Source organism: Onychostoma macrolepis, chromosome 02 (genome assembly GCF_012432095.1).
Source record: "Onychostoma macrolepis isolate SWU-2019 chromosome 02, ASM1243209v1, whole genome shotgun sequence".
In the NCBI taxonomy this organism is placed as follows: Eukaryota; Metazoa; Chordata; class Actinopteri; order Cypriniformes; family Cyprinidae; genus Onychostoma; species Onychostoma macrolepis.
Genome location: NC_081156.1, coordinates 8,904,127 through 8,917,080, shown reverse-complemented (window position 1 = coordinate 8,917,080; position 12,954 = coordinate 8,904,127). Strand labels below are relative to the sequence as shown.

Here is a 12,954-nt window from a genome sequence, read left to right as displayed (position 1 = left end):
CTGTTTTACATGTGAAGTCAGCAGAACAACCACAAAGTGACGAGTCTCTCTCCATGTAATTTAACACTAAAACACTCCAGAACTAACTCTACAATGACTCCCTGCACGTATATACGTTTATATACATGTAATGAGTTGCATTTATAGGTAAAATTGTGGTACATTTCTTGAAATTTATGATGTTTTTGGGAAACAGGGCCCTGGTGAATTATTTTATTCCCGTGTTGTCACCAATGCCATCCCACAGGTTGTTTGAGACATTTATATATACGCTATACGTTGCCTATATTTGCTGGGGAGAAAAAAGTAACTTGCAATGACAAGTTACTAAGTAGTTATGGTAACACTTTATTTTAGGGTCTCTTAACTAGTTGCTTATTAGCATGCATATTACTAGAATATTAGCCATTTATTAGTAGTAATTAAGCACATATTAATGCCTTATTCTACATCCCTAATCATACCCAATACCTAAACTTAACAACTACCTTAATAACTATTAATAAGCAGCCAATTAGGAATTTATTGAGGGAAAAGTCGTAGTTAATAATGAATAAGTGTTCCCTATTCTAAAGTGTTACCGTGGTTGTTTATTTAGTGTTTATTGTTTTAAGTATTTTTGACTTACATTTTTAAAGTAATTTCATTTCATTCAAGTACCTTTTTTTTGTGGATAAAAAAAATCTTCATAATGAACACAAGGGGGAAGCAGTGTCAAGTTAATAAAATGTTTTTTTTTTTTTTTTTTTTACTACGCCTGCAAAAATAAATATTATGTGTAGGCCTATATAATATTATATAATACATATTAATATAATATATATTATATATACGAAACATTATACTTTTTATACCTTTGTAAATCATAAACACGTTCAGATAAACTCTGTAATTCTGCCTACATGGTCATTAATGATCGAAAGAGGGCGCTAAGAGCACAGGACGCTCTCTGACCATCACAGACTTCCTCTGCTTTCGGACAATCATTCCAAAACTAGCCAAGAGCCAGTCGACTATTGTGTTTATGTGCTTTTATTTTTTACGTTTATCAAATGTTTTTCATTTATCAAATGTTGCTTCATCGGTTGCTCAGAGTGATTAGCGCTGCTTTGTAGCCTATTTTATACATTTTGTAGCTTCTGCTGTTTGGGATGCCGATGCTTTCACAGCCTCACAGAGGAAAATCTCACACAAAAACCATCGATATTGTTGCTCATTTCTGTATAGGCCTATGTATTAAACAGTTTTTATACGTGCGATATGGAAACAATGTTTGGTTTATCGGAACACTTTTACAGTAGTTTAAATTGTATAGCTTTAATAGTTTTTGTTTTCGCGCATATCAGTATTACAGTATGTCATAAAATTTGACCTCTTTTCATATAGCAAAGGTAATCAATTTTATGTGCCAATTGTATACAGATAGAATTGCCAGAGTATCGCCATGCATGTAGCCTAAAGATTAAATAAAGCGATCAAACCAAAACAAAATATTAATTTTACATGACAGTTTCAGCATTTAAATTAATAACACTAGAACGTTATTTGATTTACAAAATGTTTTACAGTCTGTAATTCACCACAACCATACTTTAGTTGAATCGCGTTGTTTGTTTATATTACTACTGCTGCTACTAACTGGTTACAGTCTTAGCCAGACAAACACACAATTGTTATAGTATTTCTCCTTTAAAGTTAACATTTTTGGTGTAACATAAAATAGACATGTCGATTCAGTAACATTAAATCATATTTTCACTAACAAACTTTATTTAAATGTAGCACAGTTAGCTGACAAAACTTTTTATTTTATTTATTTATTTAGAGTTACATAAAGTCCTTTTTTAACGAGTCTCGTATATGCTGTCCATTTTATTTCACCTTTCAAAAGACCACTGGGGAAAAATAAAATGAAATAAAATAATAAAATTGCCTGATATTTGTTGACAAACGATTAAACCATTTCTTTTACTTCACAATTAGATCAGGCTCTTAAGAGTGCTGTTTTCGCGTTATCCAGAGGTAGCTGGTTTAATTGGCTGGAATGGGAGTTCGGGGTGGGCAGGAGTTTGGGGTTAAGTAAGAGGCGCACACTGAATTGAACAAATAGCCTGGGGCACAAGAAAAAGTTCATGCCCGGGTCCCTGTAAGGAGAAACCAGTGAAGTATCAACTAGTCCACGGTCACTTAATCAGAGCGACCTGTGGGGGATTAGGAAGATATTGTGACCGCAGCTTGGCCTCACAATTATCATTCACAATTAAATGTTGTGTTCCTCCCCCAGTCGTCCTTTCATAAAGGATGCGTGGCCGTCGTGCATTTCAAGAATTAGGGCGGATTGTTTGGATTTTACCTCGAAATAATACCAAGCGTTCACTTTCGCACTTTTTAGGCCTGCTTTATAAACGCATATTAAAGGAGCTTGAAGAAGCGTTTAAGTGCATATTAAAAAAGAACGTTTAAATTGAAAGAATAAAAAAGGATAAATAGTAATTATAATTAAATGCTTGCAATTTGACATTTTCAAATGATTGCAACTATTTTAAAGTGCTCACAATCTGTTAAATCCTTAATGACAGATAAATAAACATATACATTTAGGGCAAGGGCATTACTTTGGAAGTAAACCATTTCATGAGCAGGCCGATTTTATTGGCATGCCATAAAACAGCGCAGAGAGGTGAAGGATGACATGATTCTCACCAGTTTGACCAGTGGTGACACATGTGAGGTGTTTTGCTTTACCCATTTGTTTCTCAGGGCTTTTAATCTCACTCGCACTTGGAGCAAACTTTCGCACCTCGGCTCTTTCTCCAGTGTCTTAACTTACTTAATTCCAGCATAATGAGCTCTCTGCCCGGGATGATGGGCTTTGATCCGCTCCCCGGTGTTGATTGAGACCGTTAACTAACAGCCAGTGTTAATGAAGAACCAGCGTTACGACTAAAAATGCAGGAAGCCGGAGATTATTTACGCTAATTCGCGTATTGATTGTTTGAAAACAAATGTTCTCCAACGCTTCTAATGGACTGGTGCGAAATACAAGTCATTACAATGCATTATTAGCACTCGTTTGCACTACGGCTGGATCAACGTTTGTTTTAAATGTTCGTGTAAGAATTAATTAATCGAATAATTCAGGAAAGGAGTGTGATGAATCCGTTTATTATTATTATTATTATTATTTATATGAAGAGTTCATTTGCAAAAACAGATAACTCCGTTTTTAGCAATTTTCAATAGGCTAATCGTGCTTTTTCATTGCGCATCCCAATTAATCTCAATCAAACTGCAGTTGGGTTAGTTTGATTAGGTAAAAAATAGCTAAAACTAACACAATACAAACATGATAACATAATAAACATGATTTTTGAAAATTAAAAAACAACAACAGCAGTTATCTGTTTTTGCAAATAAACTCTATACATATATATACACATAAAATAGCATTAGAATATTCAGGTACACATTCAAAATGATTTATAAACACACGTTTCGTAATGTTGCATTATAATCATTAAAGTGTTTTCAATCTGGTGCGTATCCGCGCTGGCTAGTTTGTGGAGAGTATATGGTTCTTTAAGGTCTGGAGAAGTGTGTGTTTGGCTAGGGTGGGCTGGGACGTCCCAACACCTCTCGTTTTTCTTCAACCTTGTGTGTGGCCGCTCGCTTTGCACGGCCCGACCTCCCATTGGACAACTTAGATGTTATTGGGAGGAGTCTTACTGGCAGCAAAAGGGGAAAAGAATTGAAGTGCGCAAAAGTATTATGTAGTGACCGATGCTTAGCGTTCAGAAGTTTTCCAATGCGCGCTCCGACAGACAGAGGTGGCCAGTACGCGAGTCCAATCCACTAGTCACATTTTGTAAATACGGTGGCATAACGTGGACTCTCGGTTGGACTGCCTTCCCGGTTTCAGAGGACTTTGTGGATTGCTTCAGACTTCTTGACGTCTGTTCTTCGCCAGCGCCGTTTGGAGAGAAGTCATGCAGGCGCGCTATTCCGTCTCCAGTCCCAACTCGCTGGGAGTCGTGCCGTACATCAGCAGCGACCAAAGTTATTACCGGGCCGCCGCCGGAGGGGGGTACACCGGGATGCCAGCTCCCATGAGCATGTACTCTCACGCGGCCCATGAGCAGTACCCTGCCAGCATGGCGAGGGCGTACGGACCGTACACGCCGCAGCCGCAGCCCAAGGATATGGTAAAACCGCCGTACAGTTACATCGCGCTCATCACGATGGCCATCCAGAACTCCCCAGACAAGAAGGTGACCCTAAACGGCATTTATCAGTTCATAATGGAGCGCTTTCCCTTTTACAGGGACAACAAGCAAGGTTGGCAGAACAGTATCAGACACAATCTATCCCTGAACGAGTGCTTTGTCAAAGTGCCCCGCGATGACAAAAAGCCTGGTAAAGGCAGCTATTGGACCCTGGACCCGGACTCGTATAATATGTTTGAGAACGGCAGCTTTTTGCGCCGACGACGGCGTTTCAAAAAGAAAGACGCCTTGAAGGATAAAGACGAGCGAAACGTCAAGGAAGCGCCTTCTCGCCAGCAGAATCAGAACCAGAATCAGACGAACCGCGATCAGGAGCAGTCGGCGCCAGGCTCGCAGCCAGTGCGCATTCAGGACATTAAAACCGAGAACGGCACATCCACGCCTCCGCAAGCCGTGTCTCCCTCGCTAAGAACCGTTCCCAAGATCGAGAGCCCCGACAGCAGCAGTATATCGAGCGGTAGCCCTCACAGCATCCCCTCCACCCGCTCTCTCAGCCTGGACAGCGCCGGCGAACAGCAGCAGCAGCAACAGCAGCAGCATCACCACCAAGGCCAGGCCGCCGCGCAGGGCTTCAGCGTGGATAACATCATGACCTCCCTCCGCGGCTCGCCTCAGAGCTCCGGCGAGCTCACCCCGTCTCTCGTGGCCCCCTCACGGACAGGTATAACTCCCACGTTGTCCCTGAACTATTCTCCCAATCAGACGTCTGTGTACAGCTCGCCTTGCAGCCAGAACTCAATCTCGACTACCTCCAACGCCACCTATCATTGCAACATGCAGGCCATGAGCTTGTACGCGGGCGGGGATCGCTCGGGCCACTTGGCCACCACTACCACCACCGTGGACGAAACTCTGCCCGATTACTCGATCACGACCACCACGTCGTCCTTAAACCACGGGAATCCTCAGGAGGGCCACCATGCGCACCAAGGGCGCCTCGCGTCATGGTACCTAAACCAGGCTGGAGACATTGGCCATCTAGGCGCCACTTACCCTGCGCAGCAGCAGAACTTCCACTCGGTCCGAGAGATGTTCGAATCGCAGAGAATCGGTCTGAATAACTCGCCGGTGAACGGGAATAACAGCTGTCAAATGTCGTTTCCCCCGAGTCAGCCCATATACCGCACGTCGGGGGCTTTTGTGTACGACTGCAGCAAGTTTTGACCAAACAAGTAGCCTATTTTTTGTTCTCCTTCTTCGTTTTGTTGTTGTTGATTTCCTCTGTTCTCGATACCGAGAGACGCTGATAGCTATTTACCGACTCTACCCCCGTGATGGACTGAAAAGAAACCGAACACAAACGCGAGTCAGACACACTTGATCTTGGTTTGTTAAGGACAGTGTTACTTCGAATAACACGTAAGTCTTCTTCGTTTTTGTGAGCTATATGCTGGGCTGTGTTGACGTGCGTCAGACGTTTATGGACTTGTTATTACGTGTAAATTGCATATAGTAATTTATTTCTAAAGTGTAGCCGGATATTATGGACCAAACACCAAAAAGTGTTTCTAAATCGAACTGCATTCATTGTCCAAATGTTCCACTATAACAAGGAACGGAACATGTATAACGCCATATTCTTTCAAATTATCTCCTTTTGTTGAAAAAGTATTCTGAAGGAACTGCATTGTTTGTTTAATAAATTGCCATGCTATTTGAGTTAAAATTAGGCTACGCCTGATTTCTTAAACCCCTTTCAGGAACAGAACTGTGTGCTAGTATAGAGTAATAATGCATTTAGAGCACAATAGCTTGAAGAAAGTGCCAATTACCTCCATAAATGATCCAAATAAGCGTGCCGAAATGATTCGGCTTTGCTGTGGCACAGTTTCTTGATCCAAACGCCCGTCTAATGCTAAAATGCAACAAGAAACGAATAAATATCTGATCGTGCACGCTGATTTATATGAAAATAATCACAGGCCCTGCAAGCAAATTAATATTTTACGGAACCGTGCAATAGCCTACTAAATATGCATTCATCAGCTTGAGATTTATTTTAATTTTCTTTATTTTTTAATGTTATTAATTAAATGCTATTTATGTCTAGGTTTTTAGTAATTTTATCATTACTCATTACATATTTTATTAAATCTAAATTTAGCAACATTCTACGCTTATATTGTATATACTAAATAAATACATTAAATACAAAATATGAAAATATCATGTGATTCAATTAAATTAAATTTGTCTAGAATCCACGGCCCGCAATTAAGTAAGGCGGAATTCAGACGTACAATATTATTATTCTTATTACAATTATTATTATTGTTATTATCTGTATAGTAACTGTAAAAATAATTCAATTGTAAGCTAAAAATGTGGTTAATGTGGTAGCATCCAATTCATCTGGGTTTAAGTCAAAATATTATTTAATGTGCCTGAATCAAATTCATGAATCTAAGTTACACCACTAAAATCCTTTTGAAGGTTTAGACCAGATAAATCTCTTTAAACAACAACTGCATATTTTATGTTTTTACAGAGCAATAGCAGTGGTAGTAACATAATCAACTATTGTCATGCAGTTTATATTTTAATTGATGTGAGGTGACGACGTGTTTTGTTATAATTTGCTCTTACGCAACTCCATAAGCAGACTCCGACTGTCTGTCATCGTCGTGACCTGAGGCTTTTGGGAACAGTGTTTGGTCATTGTAATTCAGCACTTGTGTTCAGTGTCCACGTGTTTACTTGCACATAGCTTGGTTAATATCATACCAGACATGCCAAAGATACTCAGATCACCACTAGAGGATTCAGCAGGACTTCTAGAAGGCGCAGCATAAATATACTTAAAGAGGCGCGTCCTCAGAAAAGGCCTATGCAGAAAATCAACTCCTGTGTACAATTTAAAAAAAACTAAAAGATGCAGATTATATGTAGTTAAATCTTCTGACGTTTATCTGGACATCCACCAGTCAGGTTAAAGAAACATGCCACTAAAATACCCGTATGTTTAATAGCATTTCTTGATTCACATTTATTCAGAAATGCTATTTGGGAATAAGCGAGTGGCATCTCCTTTTATTTTTCTTCATTGTATTGATGTGATGCCACGAACATTTATAGGCTTTTAAATGATACAATTTTCCAAACAATTAAGTAAAATGTGAAGAATATGTAACTGTAAAAAGTGATGATCTGCAACTGTTACCTTAACGATCTGATTGATCTCATAAACTTTTATGGTTTTATTGGTATTGGTATAAATTAATGTATTTAGGTTGATTCAGATATATTAAATAATATTTTTGACTCGAATGAAACCAGTTAACGGAGATGTTACCATTTTTATCAGTGTATGAAAGCTCGCTGATACTTAAACTTGTTTTAAATGTTTAAGTTTGTGTATATTTATTATTATTATTATTTACGGACAATATTATATTTTTATGTATTTATTTTAGTCTGCGGCCCAGTTATAGGCCCAAAGACCTTGAGGGCAAAGGCACACGTGTTCTCATTGCCTCACATATTTTCATTGCATGAGCGGTTGGTAGTGATTACAGCGGTTAATTAATCGGCCAATTAACTTGCGTGCTTCAACAAAACGGCTCGGGTTTGCCTCGTTCACTCGGGACGGTATGTGGTAAATGTGCCCATATTCCGTTTGTTTAAAATTTTACTTTTAAAATAGTAGGCCTACTCACACTAACTTTTCAGAACGTTCATATGCATAATATGTATAGATATGAACATAACCGATTTTGGAGCATTTGTTAGTGCCGGCAATAATAATAATAGCCTGGCATAGGCTTATTATTAATTATTATTATTATTGATAATAAGAATAAGAATAATAGGTTTCAGTATCAGTAATTGTACATAAATGAAACATGACACTTACAATTTTAGTTACAGCTTACAAATAATTTGTGCAGCGCATGTGCGTCTGGTCACAATGAATTTTGGCCTTCACAGCGCATTCTCTCCCCACAAAAAAAAAGTTGTAATCATGCTCATAAAAGTCATTAGAGCCTTTCCCGAGTAATAAACAAACGTCGTGTTAAGCCCAAGATTGATGGCGCCCTCACAGAACGGGCCAGGTCAGGAAGGAATAAAATTCAATCAGTGCGCAGGAATCATTTTTCATGAGACGGAAAAGGCAGAAGGGGACGGGGGTCAATAGGGAGGATGTCGGCCGCCGGAGCAGCATCAACAATACCGCAGGAGAACAGCGACATGAACGTGCTGTGTACTCCAGATCAGCTCCTTAAATCTGCATGATTTCCAGCTCCCTCACGAGCAGTCTTATCGGACAGAACAGAGCAGAGCGGTCTGAGTTATAGGACAGTCCAGGTGCAGAGAGGTGTGTTTTGCTGCTTGCAGGCCTTCATTTGAAATTCCACATGCATGCTTTCATTCGAGCTCTTGGATTGAGAGAGATCCTGACTCCTGCACCAGGCTGGAGCTTGGAGTGTTTTAGGCGTTGCATTCTCTCGTTCTTGAAATAGCTGTTTCACCCCAGATTAATAGCCTACATGTTACGTAGCAAAGGGCCTATTTTGCTTTGACAATCGTCTTTTAATTTTAACGTTCAAATAATGAATTGAAATGCTGTTCGTCATTTGTTCAAAATTTACCACCAAACAGAAAAGTTTCGCTGAGCGATATTTTTTAGCAACATGAAAGCCTAAACCAAACATAAATTCCAAAAGAACATTTGCAACAATTTATGTAAAATGTTTCTCTTTAATACATTTTCCGTTCTAAAACGTACTTTTAAAATGTTAAAAATGTTTATTAATAAAATGCTACACAATCCTGACGATCACTGTAAATATTATTTTATAGACATTGGATTTGATGTGTTTCAAGCACTTTGTTTTTCTTTATAATTTTGTTGCTCAAATGTTATCCTGTGTCCAGATATGTAGGTGGGCCATTTTGATATAGCCTATTTGATATTACTCTGTATATCAACATTATTTTTTATTGCAATATGTTTTTAGTTCTCCATCTTCAGATGGTTCCGCTGCGTTCCTGTACGCACATCCATACAGCTTCCCACACGGATTTGAATCAGACATCAAAAAGTGATTATCTTCAGCATTCCTTTGATGTCAAAACATCCCAATTTTAATTTCCGTTTAATGCAAGGAGAAAAATATCGAAAAGCAACAACGTTTTATGACAATTTAACTTGACAGAACAGGCAAAGCAATTGCTTTTGCTGATAAGAAGCGTAAATCGATGCACTGGAGAAGATATAATCTCTCTAAATGCAGCAACAGCGTTATACTGTGGCTCATTGAAAAACACCAAACAAATGCAAATGAAAACATATGGTTTACGTAAGAAAACAAACCGTATTGGTATATTGCATAACTAACATAACAACATCTCAATTTCTGGACGAAGTATATCCATACAGACTTTAAAATAAATTATTAAATTGATTAAAGATTGAAAATGCTCATTTGATTTAATTTAATGATCATGTAGGAAGCGCAAGTATTTTTCTCTCTAGCAGAATCACGCCCTCAAATCAACTCTGGTCAACCCATCTATTAAACTGTTTACCTACTGAACTATATTTATTTTTACATATGCGTTCGTTATTGCACAGATGAAGAATATTACGTTGTGTTTACGTATATATCCGTTTCAGTGTCAAGATCGTGATAAGTTGCTGGCGCTTTTGGTCTGCTGAGACTATCCGCTCATGGCAATGTGATTTATCAAAGACAGTGTAAAATGCATAAAAACTAAAATCAAAAGATGTGATATGAATTTTCAATAAAGCCATCTTCAATATTTAGGAGTTTGCTGCTACAGCAGAATGCTGTCTTTACCTTAATCCACTAATGTGACAGATAACCTAACATACGTGTTACATATATGTTATTATATAATTACACGTCTTCATATTTCAGTAGGCTATTTTTGTTTTTCAACCACCTTGAAAAGCAAACAAAAGACCTTCCAATCACATGATTAGCTTATCGTTTGAGGATGGGGAGGTAGAAAAGTATTAATTTAACAAATATCGTTGCGGATACAAAACGGTAATTAGAGTGTTTTGAACATGCACGCCCTTTAATCTATAAAAACATCGTTAATTAATTCTGTATTGTCCTTCAAATGTATTTTAAAAAAGCAGCCGCTTATATACAGTTTTGTTTGAATGAATGAAACACGTATTTTTTCTTGTCTGATGTTCTTACGTTTTTATTTGCTTTTTTAATTACAAGCCGGTATAATTAATAACGATAGCCTATTGCAACAACATTGTGTAGCGTCAACTTATTTCATAACATGGTATAATTTGAATTATTCGGTACTTATTAGTCTAATGCAACTTGGATACTAATGTAACCTAACCAACTGGATCAACAGTAAACACTCATCCACAAACATGCAGTTCATTTGCATCGCCCAGGTCACGCGCTAAAACAAAACCCACATTCTGGATCAATCCGCGTCGGTATAGACGTTTCCATTTCCCGGTTGAGTGAGGGCAGAAGAGCTGAGGTGAGAGAGGCAGAGAGAAACACACCGTGCACCTGTATGCTTGACTGAGCGCTGAGGCTGAATGGAAAAGAGCAGCGTCTCAAACTCACAGTTGCTGCACAGAGCCCAACCTCAAAGCGCCATCTGTTTTCAATTAGGAGTCCACATAGACTCAGGCTCTGTCTGACAGTCAAACTGCCAGTTAAAGGCTCAAAGACTTGTCCTGAAAAAATATCCCACCCCGTTGCCTCCTTTTTAGCGTACTTCGAAACCCACGATTTTTCTATTTAAGCTGAATAAATGGCTTCCCCACGGATGAAGCTCTGCAGAAGAGTTTTTTTGGGACGCGAACTCATCAGTTCAGGTTACAGAATCAAAACGAAGTAGGTTTTCGCTTAATTTAATTTAATAATAATAATAATAATAATAAAACAACAACAACAGAAATAAACATTTTTCACTACACGTTTAAATTTAGACCAAATTTTTAGGCTTCTACACGTTTAAATTTAAATCGCATTTCCATACATTGGCCGGCCTGCTGAACAAAACATCTGAAAGCTTCAACAATTAAGCAATCTTAAGAAGCAAGTCGACGTTTCTTGGCATCTTCATCCAGTCTGCAGCTCTCACATACACCCCACACGCCCATCGCCGGCTCCTGCCCGTTTGGAAGGCGCTCTTTGCGCGAATAAAGGGACCAGTGTGATTTTAGACTTAAGGGAAATGGCCGAGCCCACCGACCTTTGGATAACCCAAGCACCTTGGCACAAAAACGCGCAGCTCCACACAGGCTCGCCTTGAGTCCAGACCCTCAGCCCACCTCGCCATGTGCAGCCGCTCTAATTATAACCTCAATATCTCGATTCTGCTGCTTTGACATAGAAGATTTTGTCTCCAATTTAAATTTACGATCAGATTTTCCCCCCTGACGTCTTGGCTGCCCTTTCCTATTTTAATTACCTCAGCTAGAGAGGGAAAAACATGATCATTTGTGAGAGGTCTTGATGAATGAAACCTGCATGTGAACCTGTGCTTTTTTTTTTTTTGCTCGGGTCAAAAAGTCACTGTCTCTTTTGAGCATGTCTTAATTAAACGCATTTGCACGAGTTTAAAAGTAGAAATGGATCTGGATATCGAAATGAACTTACATTCCGAAATAAATTTTATTTGGAGTAGCCTAAATGTCGGTATTATTTATGAAAGGTTTAGGCCCGTCCGATTAAAAAAAAACTTCAAAGTAACTAAGCTCCTGGCTGGAAAGAAATGATAAACATATAATAAATTAGTAAATAAACGAACGAACGAATGAGTGAAGTTGGAATGACTTAATAATAATAATGTAATAAATGCCTTTCCCCCCAGTTCAGCATCATTTGATATCAAAGTCTATTTATCACCAGGATAAAGAAGTAACTCCGTCGTTATCAAGTTTATTTATTTATTTTTAATTTGCTATATGTATGTAGGATATATAATTAATGTCACTAATAAATATAGTTTTATATCTGCATTTACTATCGACAAAAATGCACATTTTAAGTGATACTCACATTACAACGGTTAAGGTTTATGTAAGTATCCAGTCTCATCTGAAATACAATTCAGGGCCTTTTGATTCCCCTTTTCAGCGCTGTTCTCATTCAAACTGAATTTCTTTTTGACTCATGCATTTTCCTCGTTGTCACAATACGCGTGTCCTTTTAATTCAGGGGTTTTAAACGCACAGGGTTCATGTTTATGGAGTACCATTTATATAGGCTAATAAAAAGTATTACTAAATAATGCTTCTATCAAATAACAATAAAATGTATTTATTATTTTTCATGCTAAGGTTGGTTATAGGTCACTTGAACATGGTTATGCTCATACGGCTTTATTATCGTCTGCCTATTGTTACAACCAAAAACGAGAACACTAATTAGACTTAGACCTTGTAAATATATATGCACGACATATTTATATTGCTGTTTTTCTGTTATATTTTGACTAGTACATTAAAGTCTTACTGTATACAGGATCAGATTTCATAAACCTCATCTTTAAAAATAAGTAGTTGAGGATGAGGTTTATCTTCCTATGCTCATAAATAAGATATTATATGGGGATTGATAATAATCAGCACTCTGAGATTTATACATACAGTCCCAGGCAGATGTTCACCAATTTTCTTCAAGGGTTTGAGGATCTGTTTTCGTGACCAGGATCAGTA

The 12,954-nt window shown here is 38.2% G+C and overlaps 1 protein-coding gene across 1 annotated transcript; it reads left to right on the top strand.

The window, feature by feature from the left end:
- Window positions 1-3,779: 3,779 nt before the first annotated feature.
- foxc1a (forkhead box C1a) lies at window positions 3,780-9,057 on the top strand. The gene has a single exon (XM_058799499.1). It carries the CDS (start codon window positions 3,987-3,989, stop codon window positions 5,445-5,447), a length of 1,461 nt encoding a protein of 486 aa, XP_058655482.1. The 5' UTR covers window positions 3,780-3,986; the 3' UTR covers window positions 5,448-9,057.
- The last annotated feature ends 3,897 nt before the right edge of the window (window positions 9,058-12,954 follow it).